At 56.1% G+C, this 19,608-nt stretch overlaps 1 protein-coding gene across 4 annotated transcripts; it reads right to left on the bottom strand.

Moving 5' to 3' along the window:
* Positions 1 to 11,159: 11,159 nt before the first annotated feature.
* Positions 11,160 to 18,619, bottom strand: LRFN3 (leucine rich repeat and fibronectin type III domain containing 3). 4 transcript variants are annotated; one of them, XM_061139081.1, is made up of 4 exons: positions 17,660 to 18,618; positions 17,447 to 17,548; positions 14,695 to 16,131; positions 11,160 to 11,778 (listed from the first exon to the last, which is right to left on the bottom strand). In XM_061139081.1, exons 2-4 carry the CDS (start codon positions 17,539 to 17,541, stop codon positions 11,313 to 11,315), a joined length of 1,998 nt encoding a protein of 665 aa, XP_060995064.1. In that variant the 5' UTR covers positions 17,542 to 17,548; positions 17,660 to 18,618; the 3' UTR covers positions 11,160 to 11,312. The 4 variants fall into 4 exon arrangements, with proteins under 4 accessions (XP_060995064.1, XP_060995063.1, XP_060995066.1 ...); XM_061139080.1 differs by having other exon boundaries at positions 14,695 to 16,134; positions 17,660 to 18,617; XM_061139083.1 differs by lacking the exon at positions 17,447 to 17,548 and having other exon boundaries at positions 17,660 to 18,619.
* Positions 18,620 to 19,608: the final 989 nt, after the last annotated feature.

Here is a 19,608-nt window from a genome sequence, read left to right as displayed (position 1 = left end):
CCACCTGGGACCCTGGCTTGGCCACTCAGGCAGTTGCTGACCCAGACCATGACATTGTCATTGGATCTGGACTCTGGGTCAGCTGTGAGCATCAGCAGGGAGACAGGTGCAGGTGCCGATTCAACCACAGGTACAGATTCAGGCCAGGGTCCCTTCACAGCCCCTTGGCAAGCCCCAGCTAAGCTGTGGCCACAGGTAAAAGCCTTGGTTCAGTTTCAAGTGTGCTTTCTGATCCTGGATTGGCCATTACCATAGTTTGAGAGCTGGACACTGCTCTGGAGTCCCTCAGAGGTAGCATTTTGGAACTGGACATGGTCTTGGACTCAAATGTGGCTTGCGTGCTGGGCACACACAGTCTTGTGCTTCACAAAGGTGATATGTGGTCCTGTTAAAGGAAGCATTGTCATTACAGGAGACTGGGAACTGGAGTGGCATCATCAAGGAAGATGCTAGGAGGGAATGAGATTCCATGGGAGGGTCCACAGCTTCCTCAGTCAGAACATCTGCAGATGAGATGAGGAGAGGATGCATCAGAACTGAATCCTGACATTAATCTCATCCCTCTACACCCTAGACACCCAGGGTCTCTGGTATGGAAGCGTCAGCATTCAGAAGCTAACACGGTTCCCAATATAAAATGAATTGGAGGACTTCCCTGGTGGTCCACTGGTTAAGAATCCTCCTGCCAATGCAGAAGACATGGGTTCAGTCTTTGGTCCGGGAAGATTCCACATACCACAGAGCAACTAAGCCCGTGTGCCACAACTACTGAAGCCTGTATGCCTAGAGTTTGAGTGCCACAATGAGAAGCCCATGCACTGTAACTAGAGAATCCCTTGATTGCCACAACTAGAGAAAGCCCTCTTGCATCAACAAAGACCCAGTGCAGCCAAAAAAAAAAAAATCAGGAAAAAATTAAATGAATTGGGGCCCACATCAGCAGAAAGAGAATGATGGGGCTGAGGGACAGTACAGAAACAATCAGCACAGCCTGGGTGTAGAATAGGACTTTGATGAGCTGGTGAACACAAGTTTCATCTAAAAACAGCATTGTGTATGTGCATGCTCAGTTATTTCAGTTGTGTCCAACTCTTTGCGACTCCATGGACTGTAGCCCTCCAGGGTCCTCTGTCCATGGGATTTTCCAGGCAAGCATACTGGAGTGGGTTGCCATTTCCTTCTCCTGGGGATCTTCCCAACCCAGGGATCAAACCTGGGTATCCTGCTTGGCTGGCAGATTCTTTACCACTGAGGCACCAGGGAAGCACAGAGACTGAATAGGAGCCCTTTATTCCAAGGTTCTGGGAAATCAGTCCCATAACATAATTTAGGACTATGGTCAGCATCCAGTTTACACCGAGTCTGCACGGAGGGCCTCTTCCCTAGTGGCCTGAGCGGATTTTAGGGTCACAGCTGCCACCTGTTCCATGTGCAGATTTGGTTGGTGATTTCTTGACTTCAACCTTCAACTGCTTCCTCTATAAAATAGGGATAATAAAAAGATCTGCCTCCATGGTGTCTGAGGATTACATTTTTAAAACAAATGTTAGTCATTCAGTTGTGTGTCTCTTTGAGACCCTATGGACTGTATGTAGCCCGCCAGGCTCCTCTGTCCATGGGATTCTCCAGGCAAGAATACTGGAGTGGGTTGCCATTCCCTTCTCCAGTGGGTCTTCCCAATCCAGGGATTGTGCTCGGGTCCAGGAGGCGTGGCGCATCTCCAGACTGTGGACGGCACAGCGCCGGGGTCCACAGGCCAGCTCCGTCCAGGTGAAGCCCTGGGCAGGGGCTTGGCTATGGTCAGAATGCTGCTAGCGATGCGGCCAAGGACCCGAGGGGCTGAGGCTCCAGTGCAAGCTGATTGGAAAAGCCTGGCAGCTCCACCGGCACTAAGCGAGGCTGCGCAGCATGAGAGAAAAGGAAGGATCATAGACGACGCCCCCGCCCCGGGCCGCGTCCCGGGCCAGAAAAAGCACGTGCAGGCGGGCCGCGGGCAGCACAAGCGGGCACCCCAGGTCCGCGTCGAAGCGCAGCCAGGAGCTGGGGCGCACAGCCTGCGCACCCCTTGGGCGCCCGCTTCTCCTACAAGCGTCGGCTGCGGGTGCTGCCTGCCACCAAGTACACGAGGTCTCGGTGCCAGGGATTCGCCAGCACGAACGGAGGCACGGCGTAGACAGGTCCTCAGAGACCCTGGGACAGCATTTTGGACACGTGGTCGCAGGCCTTGTCTCCCGCATGCAGGACGGGATGAGTGGCCACCACCCCGGTGCCGACAGGTCTCCTGAGCTCTGCACCTGCAATACCTGGAAAGGCTCAAGGCGTGCGAGGAGGGGCCGGCGGGCCGCGTGCTCGACGCCGTCCAGCAGGACCGCCCGGGAGGCGTGAGGCTCGGGCCACCGCGGCCAACTCCTTGTGCGGGTCGTGGGGCTGAGGCGACGGCGTCACCGTCACGGAGCGAGTACCCAGCAGGTGGCACGATAGAGCCAGCGTCGGGTCCAGGGAGGCGTGCCCACCGGGGGTCACCCCTGTCACTCCCATCAGCCCGGACGCCTCTACGTGCACCTGGCCACCCACCGCCCTCCGAGGGCCCCGCAGCTACACAGCGCAGCACAAGCGCGCCCACAGAGTCCTCCAGTGCGCCCTCACCAGCACTGTGGTCAGGGGCCCCTTGGGCGGTGGCGACAGGTACAGCCGGAAATTGGGCTTCTCAGTACCAGTCCTCCAAGAAATCCTGATGTAGTAACATCCCTGGAAACCCACACATGCAGTCACCCGGCCAGAGGGAACTGGGAGGGGACAGGAAGGAATCAGTATTATCTGGTGGATTTCGAGGCCAAACACATAATGTTCTAATCCTGTCGCCATCTAATCCTTGGCCATGTGAGCGTGGGCAAGGTATTTCACTTCTTTGGGCCTCAGTTGACTCATATGTAAGAGAGGGTGTTAGCCCAGGGGTATGGGAAGATTACATGAGATACTGTATGTAAAGGGCACAGAACAATGTCTGGTACATAAACATTAACTTAGAATAAAGTTGCTTCCACTGGGCGGTCATCCCAGAAAGGCCTGACTGGTCCCCTTCTCACAAGCAGTTTGGCCAAATCCCTTGCTACAGACCCTGCCCAAATAGTCCTTTGCCCCAGTTGGCCAGGGCCCTGCCCCAAGAAACTCCACTGTGGCCAATCCCCTGTCACAGAACTTGCCAGGCAGCCCAGGAGCCCCAGCTGGCACTGCCAGTCCCCTGATGCTGATTCAGACCAACTCACCCACCTTCTGGGTCTCCCATGGGTTACTCACCCCACTGGAAGCTCAGGGCGCCACGGCACAGTGGGGCAGGTGAGAGGGCGTCCGTGGCTGGAGAGGGAGTGGGTGGATCCCGGTTAGTCACCGCAGTCTCTCTTGCCAATCTGCCCTCCAGGCCTCCTACCGCAGGAACAGAGGGGATGCAAGAGGAATCCCAGAGAAGAACGCAGTCCTCGGAGCCCAGGGAATAAGGTAAGACGGGGGCTTACCTGCAAGGAGCCGAAATGAGGCCAGGCACATTGTGGGGGCATTTATGGTTCCAAATGCCTGGGCTTCCCTGGTGACTCAGATGGTAAAGAATTTGCCTGCAATGCCGGAGACTCAGGTTCAATCCCTGGGTCGGGAAGATCCCCTGGAGGAGGAAATGGCAACCTGCTCCAGTATTCTTGCCTGGAGAATTCCATGGACAGAGGAGCTTGTGGGCTATGGTCCATGGGGTCTCAAAGAGTCAGACATGACTAAGCAACTAACACACACATGCTTGGACCTGGCCCTCAGCACTCTCCCTGGGTTAGCACACTGAGGTCCCCATTAGCACTGGCTCCAGCCTGACCTGTTGCCATCGATGGTAATGAGGCCTCATTATGTGGGCAGGGTCAAGGAAAAGGGGCAGATGGACAGACAGGGGAGGGGAAAGGACAGGGAGGGGAGACGGGGGAGACAGAGCTGAGCAGAGACACCGAGAGAGGGAGAGGAAAAACATACAAGAAAATTGCAGTGAGATGGAGAGATGGGTGTGGGGAGCGAGACAGGCAGAGTCAGAGAGGTAGAGAGAGCTGAGTGGTGGAGAGATGTGAAGACCCAAAGACAGACAAGAAAGATATTCCTTCAGAGGGCCCTCAAGTGTTTGGAGGGGTGAAGTCTCCAAGTTTAAGACAGAAAATTACAAATCAGGGGGTTGAAGTGGGTAAGACTAGCATAACATGGTTGGGACTTCCTTGGTGGTCCAGTGGTTAAGACTCTGCGCTTACACTGCAGGGGGCATGGGTTCAACCCCTGGTCATGGAACTAGCACTCAGTGTGGCAAAAAAAATAAAAAAGAGAGAGAGAGAATATCATGGATCCTTAGAAAACAGGGTCAGGGTTCCTGAGCCTGCTGAGGAGTGAGGAAGGAGAGGCTTCAGGCTTGAACTTTTGGGGTCCTGGAAAGGAGGGTGCCAGGTGCCTGGACACCTGGATTCTGCAGAAGAGCGAGCATAGAGACTAGATTTCCTGAGTCTGAGGGAGGAGGACCGGGGACCTGAACTCCTGGGGAAGGTGGAGGCTGGGCTCCAGGTCGTGAAAGTGACTGGAGAGGGCAACACATGCACCATGTGGAGGTCTGGAGGATCTGACGGTGGAGCTCCCATGGGAAGACAATGGCTTCCAGTTGCTCTCATCCTCCTAGAACGTCCTGAACCAGAGAACAGTGGAGCCTCACCGTCCGTGGAGGGTGGATCTGGGAGGAAAGACAAGGCTGGGGCTCTAGACAGGGAGAAGCAAGAGACCTTGGATATAGTTTCCAGCCTCTCCGTTCTCCCAGGTCCCAGGAATGTGCACCCCCTAGCCTCTTTCTGCCCAGAACCCTTGCTATGGGTGGGAGGAGGAGGGGGAGAATTCAAGAAGGACCCGACTTTCAGTAGCTTCATTTCTCACCTGCTTAAGATCCCTCCCCGGCTCTTCATCACAAGCAGAGGAGGTGAGGGGGGCTCCACCGAGGGCACAGGGATCAAAGTGTAGGAGTGCAAAGGTGAGGGTCTTTCTGGGAGCAGTGACTTCCTTCCAGACTGAGGTGGGGAACATATGTGCTAGAGATGGAGCTGGACCTGGGAACAGGGGAGGGGGCAAAGCCTCCGCTGCCAGGCTGAGGAACTGGGACTCTGTCCCAGGCCCCCTGGAGAGCCATGGAAGGTTCTATGCAGAGGAGGGCGCATGGGTGCTCAGTCACGTCTGACTCTTTGTGACCCCATGGACTGTAGCCTGCCAGGCTCCTCTGTCTGTGTGGATTCTCCAGGCAAGAATACTGGAGTGGGACTGGAGTGGGTTGACATTTCCTCCTCCAGGGGAACCTTTCAGACCCAGGGATCGAACCAGTGTCTCCTACATTGGCAGGTGGATTCTTTACCACTGAGCCAGTTGGGAAGCCCAGAGAAGGGTCGGGTTTGGCTTTAGGAAGATTCCCTGGACCAGAGGGTGAGACTGAGGCCAGAAGCCCAGGGGGAGGAGGTACAGGGACCCATGTGGGTGAGGCCAGAGTTAGAACAGAATGGGGCCAGAAAACGGAGGAAGCCGGGGGGCGCTGCTCAGGAGGCTGAATGGGGGTTGCCCTGAGACAGGACTCAGGAAGAGGCAGTTTGGGGAAGAAGCTGAGGCCAGGGTTGGACCCCGTGGGTGTGAGGAGCCCCAGGCGGATGTTCAGGAAGCCAAGGAAAGCCAGGCCCAGGGTTCAGGGGAGAGCCCAGGGCCGGGATACAGGTGTGGAGGTCCTCAGTGAAGAAGGAAAAAGGAAGCTTTGGGGTGTGCTGGGGGTGATGCCCCAGAAAGAGGTGAGTGGAGAAGCAGGAGGGTGGTGAGGACCACAGCATTCAGGGCTGTGGATGAAGAGGAAGTTCCCGAAGAACTGATGTTTTATCCAGAGTCAAGTGTACCCCAGGGATTCTACAGAGAGTTGAAGCCAGAATATACCCAGAATAAAGTCCTCTGAAGTGTCACGTTTTATACTCTAAAGTCTCGTCAATTTTGCATTCAACTCCATCAGTCTACCCATGTGAGTTCTCATATAAAAAGATTTTCAAATACTTACCAGGAACACCCTTGAACCTACCCTTGTGTACTCCACTCCCACCCTCAACAGTGAAAATGGGTTCAGGTTCTCTGGGTTCAGCCGTGGAATCTCCTTGATCAGTCTCCCGGTACACCGGAGTGTCAGTCACCCATGCATTCAAGGCTCTTCATAAGCCTGCCCACAGCAGTCAGACAGTCCCAAGCCCTCCTAAGGCAAATGAGCCCCCAATCCCAACCTTGTTCTTTGCTCTGTGCCCCTAGCAACCCTCCTCACCACGGATCTTTCTAAAGTCCACACCAGACCCTGCCCCTTCCATGGCTCCGGTGCCTCTGGCGTGCAGTTAGACTTCCTCAGCCTGGCAGCAGGCATCCGCCCACTTCTTAAGTTTCCCCGTCACCCGCCCTCTTCTCCCACTCTGTTCTCCAGCTACAGGGAACTTTGGCCAGCTCTCCAAGTGCCCATCCTCTCTCTTTCCTGCTTCTCTTTTGCATACAGTGTTCTTCTTTCTTGGGAGAACTCTCTTCTCCCAGCTTTCTCCGTATATCCTTTAAGTATGTGGGGTGGGGGTGGGGTCCCAGTGCAAAATGAAAATGTAGAGTCCTTTGTTCAAAAATCATTAAGAATTTCACGATGGTGACAGTGGGGCATCAACCAGCATGGGATCCTTTTAAACAAGGGGCGCTGGGCATCCCTGCAGATCACACTGCCATGAAGCTGGCCCTGCCTTCGGGGAATCTTGGAATCTCCCCACCTCCCATCCCAGGCTCAGTTAGGATCCTCTTCCGGGCTCCCAGAGTCCCCTCAGCTTAAACAGGCCCTAATCATTCTTGCCTGTGCTTCTCCCGTCCCAGCCTTGACCACTCTGGGCTGCCATTGTTTGGTGAGTATTTATTTGCTCCACCGGACTTGAACTCTATGAGGGAAGGGTCTGGGGCTGTTGATTACCACTCTGTTCCCGGTATCGCTGTGCATGAAAAAGTGAAAGTGTTGGTTGCCCAGTCATGTCTGACTCTTTGCCACCCCATGGACCATAGCCTGCCAGGCTCTTCTGTCCACAGAATTTTCAGGCGAGAATACTGGAGTGGGTAGCCATTCCCTTCTCCAGGGGAAATCTTCCTGACCCAGGGATTGAGCCTGGGTCTGTTGCACTGCAGGCAGATTCTTTACCATCTGAGCCAGCAGGGAGGCCCCTATCATTCTGCACAGGTCAGAGCAACACTGAGCATTGATACCTATCCTTGCTTTTGTGAGATGTGATCAGGAAGGAACCATGCCCAAGTTCAGTCTAGCAAAGAAACATCCCCTTTCGGAGGACCCTTCATCTGATTCTGCCACATACTCGTCCAGGTAGCGTTGTGAAGTCTTGGCATTAGCTGAAGCCTCTCATTTAATCACAGTTATGTCCAGACACTCAGGAACCATGGGTTAGCCACACCCAGGATCTGGCAGGAGGCAGACAGGGGACAGAGTCCTGGTATCAGAACTACAGTGTCTTCAAGAAGATCCTCCAGAAGCCTGGAGCTTTGGTGCCAGGAAAACTGGTCTCAAAAATGTGCAGGGGATCCTCCAAGCCAGATGGGGGATGGACAGTGGAAAGAGTAGCACTCCCTGAGCTCAGAAAACTGGTGGACCCAGCTAGGCAATGTTGGACAAGCCGCATTTTAACTTTCAGCTACAGAGACACATGATCATATTTGCCCAGAGTTGGATTGTTTCTGCATGGGGTTGGGGGATGGTCCATGTATCTTTCTGGGGAGGCAGAAGGGGACCATGCTAGAGGAACCAGCCTGCCCCCGTGTGCCTCCTCCCACCTCACTACTTCTGCCTGTGTGGGTGTGCATCTGTCTCTGGGACTGAATTTCCTGGGTTCACATCCCCCTCTCCCCTGCCCCACAGGCCACAGCCTCAGTCTTAGCTCTTGAACCTGGAAGAGGTCCTTAATTCCTGTACTATAGAGAAGTCACCTTCCTCATCTAAGGGGTGGATCCCAGGTATCAGAGACAGAGGCCCCACAACTCTTCTTCCCCAGTCTCTGCAATCTTGCCTGAGAACGGGGCAGCTGGACAGTGGTCCCCACTGTCCCCTTCTGTGTAGGGGATGGAGGCCTTGGGTAAAGTATTTCAGATCTCTCAATCCACTCACTTCAGCTCCCAACCTCGTCCGGCCACTTTTTCTGCCTGCACCATCGCGGTAGCCTCCTCCTTGGTCTCCCTGCGTCACCTTTGTCATGAACATGTAAACAGAACCCCCACTGGAGCTTCCCAGACATCAGGGAGGACTCTTCTCCTTATGGGTCAAAACCCTCCAATGACTTCTCATGCCACTGAGAATAAAATCCGGGATCCTCCCAGTTGCCCACAGGGTCCTTCATCATCTGCCCCCTTTCAGCTCTCCAACCTAAACACAGGATCACTGTTTTTTTCCTCCCCTCCAACCCATGCCAGCCCTGCAGCCTCCGGCAGTGCTGTTTCATCTGTATGGAATATCCTTTCCACCCACTGAGTAGTTAGCTTGAGCATCTCAGCAGGTGTTACTTCCTCCAGGAAGACTCCCTAAACTCTCAACCTAGGTCAAGCGCCCTGGTTATAGGGTCTCATAGTTCCAAGGGTCTCTCCTGCGTGACCCACCTTGTCACCATACATGCTCTCCACTTGCTTATTTGACGCTTGTTTCCCTCACCAAATGGTGAGATATGGGAGGGGAGGATGGGCCTATGTTTGTTCAGTATCGAATCTCTTTTTGTTGCTGTTGTTTAGTTGCTGAGTCATGCTGGACACTTTGTGACCCCATGGACTGTAGCCCCATGGTGCTCCTCTGTCCACGGGGTTCTCCAGGCAAGACTATTGGAGTGGGTTGCCATTCCTTCCTCTAGGGGATCTTCTGGACCTAAGTATTGAACCTGTGTCTGCTGCATTGGCAGGGGGATTCTTTACCACTGAGCCACAAGGGAAGCCCTAGTACTTTGCATTAATTAATGCTCTAGTACTACAGGCATTAATTGTTCAAATTTTAGAAGGAAGTTTGCAGGATGGCACGCTCTGGCTCCCCCTTATGGCAGCAAGTGGTATTCTGATGCAGGCACAAGGTATCCATCCCATCCTCCCATTCCCTAGGTCCCTTTCCCCAAAACACCTCACTCTCCCTGATGGCTTCACCTGACCTCAGCCAGTGAGGGTAACAAACAAGAAGAAGGACCTCGTGATGCTGCTGGAGGACTTGGGGGATCAGGTCAGGTCCTTGGGACTCAGGCTGTTCCCTTGGTCAATGGAGGATCATTTCCAAGCCCTACACCCAACCAAGAAAGGTGTGCCAGAATCTAGGATGTTATTCCACAAGGACAAGTCATGTGCAGCAGATCATGAGCATGGCCAATCCAGTCTTGGGCTCTTCATCAAACCCCTCACACAGCAGGGAAGAAAGACAGGACCCAAGTTCCCTCCGTATCTTGCCTCTGGAGGTAGTACCAGCGGTGGTCTGAGGTCAGGGAGTGCTGGTCCTCCTACTGCTGATCCATTCCTGGGCCTCCAGTGACACTTCCAAGACCCAGGGTTTGATCGTGCAAACCTCCAGGCCTGGTATCCAAGGGGAGGCCTAGGGCAGATCTAGACTGAACGAGGACAAACCCTGGAGAGACACAGGGGCAGAAAGGCCCCAATCAACCTGAACTAGGCTCAAGGCCCACAGGACCACAGGGTCTATACTCCCTGTCTATAGTTTCTTACCTCCTACTGTCAAATCAGCTGGCTTTGGCAGCTGCCCAGCCAATCCCCTACACAGCTCTCGCTGAGGTCACCACAGCCTTGAGATCATTAAACACAAGAGTCCTTGGCTCTGATTTGCCTGGTTTGTTTCACTCTGTCCCTCCACCTATTGCTGTTCAGTCTTTGTTTTTCAGCCCAGGTATTTATTTTCCTGTCCCTTAAATATGGAGAGTCTGATGACCTGAGTCTGATGACCCATCCCCGCTGACAGAGCCCCCATTTCTGTCCCTAGCTCTGGTCTTAGACTAGGGGTCTAGTGGTCTCCTGGCTGCCATCCCTTGATGGCATGCCCACCCTCTGGGCCCCTACCCCTATATTCAACAAGTCCCAGTGGCATCGGTGGGACAGTGGTGAGCATGGCTGCCTTCCATGTCCACCAAGTCCCACACTGGCCTCAGTACCGTCCTCAAACCTGCCCCTCCTCCCTGGTCTGTATCAGGGCAGATTCACTGTCCCTCCCCCAGTCAGAGCCCTGGGCCTTCCCCTGGACACTTCCCTCCCCCACAGCCCTTCAGCTCCAAAACGGATCCACTCAGCTTCCTGTCGTTCTCACCCACCCTCTGCTGCTTTCCCCCACGCCTGCCCCTGGTCCAGCCTTGTCCTCATCCACCCAGGTTCCTGACTTGGTTTTCCTCAGGCTCCCAGCCTGTCTCTGTCTCTGATCCACCGTCCTGACAGTTAGAAAGATCTTCCTAAAACCCAAACCTGACCCTCTCCCTCCCTTGCATAGACTCCTCCGTGACTCCCCAAAACCATCGGGCCAGAGTCTGAGCTCCTCAGCCTGGGGGTCCTGAACCCTGCCCATGCCTCCTGCCTCACTTCTACCGCAGTGCCCCCAGTGCCCTGCATGTCCTAAGCCCTTGCTTGTGTTGGCCCTAAGCCCAGAATACCTTTCCTTCTGCTCTTTGCCCCATTATCTCCTTCAGATGTCATTCTCAGCTCACGTCTCCTTCATGAGGCCCTCCCTGACCACACCCTAGGCTGAGTCAGACACATTTCTGGGGGCTCCTTCCATCTCCTAGGCTTCCCTCCTCACCAAGTCTCTCATCGCCCTGAGCTATCACTGTCTGAGGGGCAGGGCTGGGGGCTGCCTGGGTCGCCACGGCGTGAGCCAGCACAGGGCAGGCCCAGAGAGGACACTCAGGGAACGTCTGCAGGGTGAAGGGAGGACCGTCCTCAGGCTCATCCGGGGACCTCAGACAGAAAGGGACGGAGGGCGGGGTTCTCTCCCCAGTGGAGGCATTCCACTCCGGACCCCTGAACGAACCGCCAACCCCAACAGACAGAGACACGGGCAAGGGCCCAGGCCCAAGCTTAGAAAAATAGGACTTTCTTGTTGTGCCCCGGTGCCCCCGACACCCTCCCCGTCAGAGTTTTAAAAACCGTGAGCAATTTGGTGAGTCCGAGGCAAGGGCCCACGGGGCGTCTGGGTCCTGCCGCCCCGGCGGGGGGCGCCCTTCTGGGCCGCAGAGGTGGGCGCCAGGCTAGGGTCCCGTGGGTTCGTGGCTGGGCCCCCGGGGCTCACAGTCCAGCTGGACCACGGTGTGGGCCCTGGGTGCGGCGGGCTCAGGGGCCGGCGGGGCCGGCGTGGGGCCCAGGGCGCCGTTGGTCTGGGAGCACACGCTGCTGACAGGCGCGGAAGCCTTGGTCTTGCCGGGGGGTTGGCCGCCGTGCACCTTGTAGCGCATGAGCAGCACGAAGATGAAGACCAGCACGGAAGCCACGATGACACCCCCCAGAGCGATGATCATGGTGCCGCCCAGGAAGGGCGCGTGCGGGGCCCCGCAGGGCCGCAGCGCCGGCTCGGTGGAGAAGCGGTTGCAGCCCACGGGCCGTGTGGCGGTCAGCCCCGTGGCGCCGTCCTCGTACACGGCCAGCACGCACAGATCGTAGGTGCGGCCTGGCGCCAGGTCCGTCAACAGGAAGGAGCTGCTCTCGGCCGGGATCATCCTGGGGGGACAGGCAGGTGGGGGTCAGGTCGCTGGCTGCCCAGCACCCACCCTGCACCCTGCCCCAACTCTCCAGTCTGGAAGATCCCCTCTACCCCCCGCCCGAGGCCACTGCCTCGTTTCACCCTAGGCCCTGGGGTCCCTGTAACCATTGCCTGAATTCCCTTTGGTTTGATACCCTTCATTCTGTTAGCCGGCTTTACCCCAGTCCACCTTCTCATTTTCCTGCTGCTCAAATGTCCCTTTGATCTCCCTCTGGCCTCAGTGCCTATATTCTCACCTGTGCCCGCTTCCTCTCCCCCCTGCTGCCCAGTATGCCGCGAGCCTCACGGCCTCCCAAGTGTGGTTTCATTTTATATCCCGTTGCCTGGTTCCCCTCCTGCACTGCCACCCTTCCAGCATTTTCCCCGAGCCCGCAGCCCAAGTTCCCTCTAGCCTTACTGCCCAATTTTGTTCCACTCCCCTGCCTGACTTCACTCTGGTTCCCCCACCCGCCTCTCCCCCAGCTCACTGCCTGAGTCCTCCAAGTCTATCACCCCATTTCCTGTCAGCCCACCACTGAGTTCCCTCCAGCCAGACATCTCTACAACTCAGTGCCCAGCTTTGTTCTTTTTTTTTTTTGATGTGGACCATTTTAAAAGTCTTTACTGAATTCATTACAATACTGTTTCTTTGTTTTTTTGGCCCCAAGGCATGTGGGATCTCAGCTCGAAGACCAGGAATCTAACTTGCACCCCTTGCTTGGGAAGGCGAAGTCTTAACCACTGGACCGCCAGGGAAGAGGCTGCCTGGTATTCCTCTAGCCTGATGCCCATTTCTTTCTACCATCCCCCTGCCCATCCAATTTCCCTCTAATCCCACCTCCACATCTCCCTCTAGGCCTTCACCTAATTTCCCTCTGTCCCTCTGACTTTCCTCCATCCCGGACTGGGTTGCACTTTCCCAGCTGCCTGACTTTCCTCTAGTGGAAAGCTAGAATTCTCTCTAATCTAACCGCCTGAATCCCCTGTTGTGCTGATGCCCGATTTCCTTCTAACCTGCCAATGAAGGTCCCCCGAGCCCCGCTGCCGTATTATTATTGCTGTAGCCGTAGCCTGCTTGCCAGAGAGCCCTGTCATCTGACTCCGTTTTCATTAAACTGATGTGCCTCAGTCATCGCTGCTGAGTTCTTTTCCTCCCTGTTGCCTTATTTCGTTCCAGTTCTGTCTCCTGATTCTCTTTTATCTCTCTGGCCTGGTTTCAATTTATCCTTATCTTTCCCATTTCCTTTTATCTTTAGTACCCAATTTCACTATATTTCCTTTTGTAGCAGGGCGCCCTGTTGGGAGATTTAACTTGTTTTATAATCCCTGTTTTATTCTTCAGCGGCTTTAATGAGGGAACTCCGTGATTGTCTCTAGGAGGGTGACGATCTAGGAGAGCACTTGTCCCATCCTCCCCACCTCACCCAGCAAGGTGGACGGGACTTGTGTGATTTTCAGGTGTGGGCCCTCTGTGGAATCGACTGAGGATGGCTATCTTTGAAATGGAATGGAGAAAAGCTTGTTGGATTTCCAGGACTGAGAAAGAAATCAAGTGATTACCTTTGGAGGTTTTGGCTTGTGGGGAGGCAAAGGGAACCCAGATACTGGATTTACAAGGCATGGACCCCAGCCCTTGGGAGGCCCACTCTTCCGCAGCCGGGTGTCAAGGGTGGTACCCCTGGGCCAGCTGGACAGAGAGGACAGGGAGCCATCCCCAGCCATCCATGCAAAGCTGGACTTGGGTGAGACATGTCAGTAGCACCTGGGTTACAGCCACCATCAGTGACCACATGTGGCCACAGCAGATGTTCCAATCTTGCCTGGATGACTGTCATGGTAACCCACTCTTGGAGTGTGTAACCCAGGTTTTGTTTGCAGCAAGAGAAGGGAGAAGGGAGTAGGGAATCCCCAGCAATGCCAGATTGAACAGTCCTGTTCACCTAGCCGTGGTGGAGCCTGAACTAACTTGAATTTGATTTGGAAAAAGAAAAAAAAAAAGCTGAGATGTCACCATGTTAGAACTCCAAACACATACAGCAGGTCACATTGTACAAACCCAAAGCCTAATCTCTGTATAACCTCCTCCCCCATTTTCCTTTTAACTTCTGGTCTGAGTTCCTTTGCAGGCTTTCCAGGCAGCTCAGTGGGTAAAGAATCCACCTGCAATGCAGGAGATGCAGGTTCAATCCCTGGGTCGAGAAGATCCCTTGGAGGAGGGCATGGAAATCTATTCCAGTATTCTTTCCTGGAATATCTCACGGACAGAGGAGCCTGGCAGGCTACAGTCCATAGGGTTGCAAAGAGTCAGACACGACTGAAATGATTGAGCATGCACTGAGTTCCTTTGCAGCTGGGCTGCCTCACTCCATTTTCCCCATGATCCCTGGACCCTCCTGCTTGATCTCTTTTTATTCCTGCAGCCTGACTTGAATCTAGCTGTCATCTGGAAATACTTAGTTCTCTTTACTACTTAAATCTGCTCGTAACCCTTCAACCTTGCCTCCCCGGCTGCCCAGTTAACCTTCTTTTTTTTTTTTTTTTTTTCTGGCCACGCCTTGCAGCATGCAGGATCTCTCTTAGTTTCCCAACCAGGGATCGAACCCATGCTCCCTGCAGTGGAAGCGCAGTATCCTAACCACTGAGCCACCAGGGAAGTCCTGATTACCTTTCATTCTTGCTGCCAGATTTCCTTTTTCTGTCTGTTCCTGTTTACTTTTGCTGCCTCCTTTCTTTTTACCACTGCTGCCACATTCCATTTGCCTTCTCTGCCTGATTTCCTTGGAACCCTGCAGCTTCCCTTCCGGTGCTGCAGCCTGGGGTATCAGTAGGTGTTCCTCCAGCCCTCGCTCCACCTCGCTCCCCCACCCGAACTGCCCACCGCCTGGACCCTGCACCTGTACACAAGGATGTCGTCGGCTGAGCTGTTGTACTGGATCTGGTACATGCGGATGCCTGGGATGGGCCGCTGATCTGGCCACTGGACGAGAGCCGCTGTGGCGCCATGCTCCGTCACCTGGACGCCACGGTCAGTAGGGGGCCCGGCCTCAGCCGCCTTGGCAGAGGCAGAGGCAGAGGCAGCAGAGGGCGGGGTGAGGGCATCAGGCTCCCCGTCCCGCGGGGGGTCACAGCTGGTGCTGTTGGCTAGCTGAGGGGGTGGCGGGGGACCCACAGTCAGCTCAACAGCGGCCGTGGCCTCGCCAGCTGCATTGGCCGCGATGCACGTGAAGATGCCGCCATCTCCCGGCTCGGTGACCAGCAGCTCCAGCGTCCCGTTGGGGAAGGCGCGCGCTCGGCTAGAGTTGCCCAGTAGCCGGCCCTGAGGTGACACCCACCGCACGCGGGGCTCAGGGTCCCCCACCGCCCGGCAGCGCAGGGCGGCCGGCCGACCGGCAGGCACGGCCAGGGGCGGCGAGCGGTGGGTCACCACCGGGGGCTCGCACACAAACTCCTCCTCGCCCACTGCCCAGAAGTAGCGGCCGCCCAGGGCCGGCGGGGAGGCGCAGGCCTCCAGGTCGTCCTCCCGCGCCAGCCGCCGCAGCCACACCAGCTCGCAGTTGCAGTGCAGGGGGTTGCCGCCGAAGGCCAGCACCAAGGCAGAAGCGGGCGAGCCGCGGGGCCGGGCCAGCAGCGGCAGGCGGGAGAAGAGCGGGTCCGGCGGGATGGTGGTCAGGCGGTTGGAGGTCATGTCCAGCCGCGCCAGCTTGTGCAGGCGGGAAAAGGCGCCGGCGGGCACGGAAGCCAGCAGGTTGTGGTCGAGGCCCAGTGTGTTGACGTTGCCCAGGCGGCCCAGCGCCTCCCAGGGCAGCTGCTCCAGATTGTTGTAGGAGAGGTCAAGGTCCTCCAGCGTCTCGGCGCAGTCGTCCAGGGCCCCGGCGGCCAGGGCCGCCAGCTGGTTGTTGCTCAGAATGAGGTGGCGCAGGTTGACCAGGCCGCGCAGCTGCCCCTCGCCCAGCGAGGTCAGCCGGTTGCCGTCCAGGTGCAGCGCGCGCAGGGCACGCAGGTCTGCAAAGGCGCCGGCGGCCACGTGGCGGATGGTGTTGCGGGACAAGCTCAGGTGTAGCAGGCCCGTCATGTTGGCCAGGTCCCGGCGCCGCACGGTCGCGATGAAGTTGTCCGCCAGGCGCAACTCCGCCGCCCGACGGTCCAGTGAGGGTGGCACGAACAGGAGGCCTGCCCCCGGGCACAGCACGCTTAGGGGCAGGGATTGTGTCTGGCAGCGGCAGCGCCGGGGACACGGGCTGGGTGAGGCTGGCTGGGGTGGAGATGAGGCAGGGGCCAGCGGTAGCAGGCAGAGGAGCAGCGGGAGGACGGCCATCGCGGGCAGGGGCGGCCTGCTGGGAAGAGGAGGGGGTGTTAGGGCGGGCTGGGGCCAGAAGAGGGGTGCTGGAGGGGGTCGGGGTGGTCTGAGACCAGAAGAGAGGGTCACAGTGGGCTGAGAGCAGAGAACTTGATCAACGATGGTCAGAGAGGAGTGTGGTCAGACAGACCAGAAGCCAGAGAAGATGGTTAAAGACTCAGAGAGATGTGTCACGAGGGAAGAGAGGGAAAAGAAATGAACAAAGAAAGTCAGAGGGAAGGGAGGTGATTAGAAATGAGACAGGCAGAGAACAGGAGCAGTGATCAGGATGGGGAGAAGGTAAGCCAGAGAGCTTTAGATGTGGTCAAAGAGAGACACTCAGAGATGGCCAAAGAGAGAAGAGGTGGTCAGGGTGGTGGGAATGATTAGAAGTAGGCAGACAGGACCAGACGAGAGAGGTTGTTAGAGATAGTCACAAAGATGAGGAGTGGCCAAAGAGAGGGGAAGTGGCAGGGGTGGCCAGATCCAGGAGAGATGGTCAAAGATGGTCTGAAATGGTCAAAAGGCAGAGAGGCTGTCAGAGAGAGGAGGAGGCAACAGACATGTCAGAGACAGCTGGAGACGGGACAGCTGCTGAGATTGATGTGTGGGGTGTGGGGAGAGGGCACCAGAGAGAGGAAAGGCAGTCAGAGATGTTAGAAATGATCAGAGAGCATCAATGAGCAAGAGAGACTGAGAGAAGAGAGGTGGTCAGTGAGGGCGGATGGTCGGAGACTGGCAGTTGGAGTCAGGAGTGGGTAGAGGGCAAGAGAGAGTGAAAGATGGTTAGACAGAGGGAAAGGTGGATAGAGAAACTCAGAGAGGAGAGACAGAAGAATGGTAGAGAGAGATGGTGAAAGATGGTTAGAAACAGTCACGGGTCAAGGCTCAGAGTCCGGGGTAGACACGGGTAAGAGAGCTGCTGAAAGATGATTAGAGAGAGGTTCTACAGACAGAGATGTCAAGGGTGGTCACTGAGTGAAACAGTAGACAGAGGTGGCTGGAGAGAGATGCTGTGGACAGGGGTGTTAAAGACGATGATCAAAGACAGCAGTGGCAGACAGAAATGGTCACTGAGAGGAGTGGGGGCCAGAGGTAGCCAGGGAGAAGAGCCAGTGGACATAAGTGTCAAAGATGATCAGAAAGAGAAAAGGTGAGTAGAGATGGTCAGTGAGAGGAAGAGATGGAGAAAGGAGACTGGAGAGAGGAGTGGTGGACATGAGAGGCAGCTGGAGATGATCAAATAAGACGGATGGTAGGAAGAAGCTGGAGAGCCCGAGCGGGGCCGGGGGATGGGGGCAGTCACAGACCTGGAGATGCCATCAGCTGGGGATGAGGAGGTCAGAGAGGGGCAGGGCTGGCCAAATGTCCACAGTGTTCGAGGCAGACTCTTGTGAGGGGACATCTGTTCCCTGGGGAAATTCCAAGGGTGCCCAGGGGTTCATGGTCCTCCTTACCTCCACCCCCAGCAATGAAGTTCCTCCCAAGTCCCTCCCCACCACAGGGTCTCCCAGTAGCCTTACCTGAGCTGGAAGCCGCCCCAGGGAGCAAGAATCCTCAAGCTCCGAGGGGTCAGGGGTCAGGGCTCTTGAGGGGGTGCCTGGTCATGCCTTCCCTGCTCCCAAAGCCTCTGTCGAGGAACTGTCTGTTGTGTTTCCACTCAGATTTGTGGCCAAAGAGTCTCAAGACCTTGATACTTAGGGTCTTAGATCTCCAAATACTGGGCCTCTTAAGGGCCCAATTTTAGAGACCCAGGCCCCAATCTAGGTTGCCCGGAGTCACCGTCTCCCAGCTCCAGTCTTGGGATGCTAAACAGACAGATGGAGAGTTTAAGATCTGAGTCCCAAGCCCAATCTTGGGATTTGATGCTAGGGTTCTGGGTTTAGATATTGGGGCGCTGAGTCAAGATTCGCCCCAAATTTCAGCATTCGGCTTAGCAGCAAGGATTTCAGGCCCAAACTCAGGTTTAGGCCCTTTGCAATGCCAGGGTTCAGATCTTGGACTCTGAGGCCTAAATTTCAGGGTTCGAGTCTCAAATAGTGGGCTCCTGGGTGTAGAAATGAGAATCCAGTCCCAGATTTGAAGGTCCCAGGCATAGAACTCAGAGCTCAGCTCCAAATTGGGGATTCAGATGCCAAATCTTGAGGTTCAGGCTCCAAATCTTGGGGTGCACATTCCAATTCTTGGGGTTCCAGCTCCAAATCTTGGGGTCCCAGAGACTGATGTTGCGATTTCAGCCCCAAATACTGCTGTTCAGGCTCCAGGTCTCGGGGTCCCAGCCCCAAATCAGGCTCCAAGGCTCAGGTTTCCAGTTCTCTGGATCCAATCCCGGGGTGCAGGCTCCCCTATTTCGGGGTGCGGGTCCTGGTTGTGGGGCAGCGCCGTCTCCACTCGCTTCGCGGGATGCAGCGGGGGATGGTCCAGATGGAGGGGGGCGGCTGCGGTAGGGGCGGGGGGCGGCCAGGCAGCCCCGGGGGTCGGGGTGGGGCGAGGCCTGGGCGCGGACAGACGGACAGACAGGGACACGCGGGGTGGGGGCACCGCAGCACAGGCTGGGACGTAGGGGGAGGGGCCGCGCTCAGAGACCCCTCCCCCGCCGGGGCCGGGGCGGGGGCCGGGCGGGGGCCGGGCTGGCGGGCCGGGTCCGGGCGCTCCCGCGGCCTCCTCGCCGGGAACCCAGGGCCGTGCGCGCGCCCGCGCTTAAAGGCGCAGGCCCCGCGCGCGCCCGCGCTTAAAGGTGTAGGCAGGTCTCCTCTCTCAAAGGCGCGCCCCTAGCCCCACCTTTCATGGAGTCGTCCTGGCTTTCCTTGGGAGAGAGAATCCTTGGATAAAGAGTCAGGAAGACACAGAGACTGAAACCGAGAGGCACACAGAGATAGAGAAAGAGACAGAAAGATAGACAGGCTTAGATTGAGGGACAGAGAGGAGCAGAATCAGAGAGGCAGAGACAGAGAGGAAAAGACACGTATTCAAGCAGAGATGGAGATACAGAGACAGTGAGACACCCAGAAAGAAAAAGAGAGACGAGAGACAGCACCAGTTAGAGATAGACAAAGAGACATAGAGATAGTCAAAGAGACAGAGACTGAGGGAGAGACAGAGACTGAGGGAGAGACAGAGACAGCGACAGACTGAGCTGGGCAACTCAGCTGTGAGGGTGTGTGTGTGTGTGTGTCTCTGTGTGTGTGTCTGTGTGTGTCTGTGTGTGTGTGTGTCTGTGTGTGTCTGTGTGTGTGTATGTGTGTCTGTGTGTGTGTATGTGTCTGTGTGTGTCTATGTGTGTGTGTCTGTGTGTGTGTGTCTGTGTGTGTGTATGTGTCTCTGTGTGTGTCTGTGTGTGTCTATGTGTGTGTGTCTGTGTGTGTGTGTCTGTGTGTGTGTGTGTCTGTGTGTGTGTGTGTGTCTGTGTGTGTGTGTGTCTGTATGTGTCCAGCTCTCATTCGCAGCCTTGAATGTGATTCTGCATCCCAGA

Source organism: Dama dama, chromosome 4 (assembly GCF_033118175.1).
Source record: "Dama dama isolate Ldn47 chromosome 4, ASM3311817v1, whole genome shotgun sequence".
Lineage (NCBI taxonomy): Eukaryota > Metazoa > Chordata > Mammalia > Artiodactyla > Cervidae > Dama > Dama dama.
Note: the sequence above shows the minus strand (reverse complement) of the source record. Positions and strands in the feature narration are given on the sequence as shown.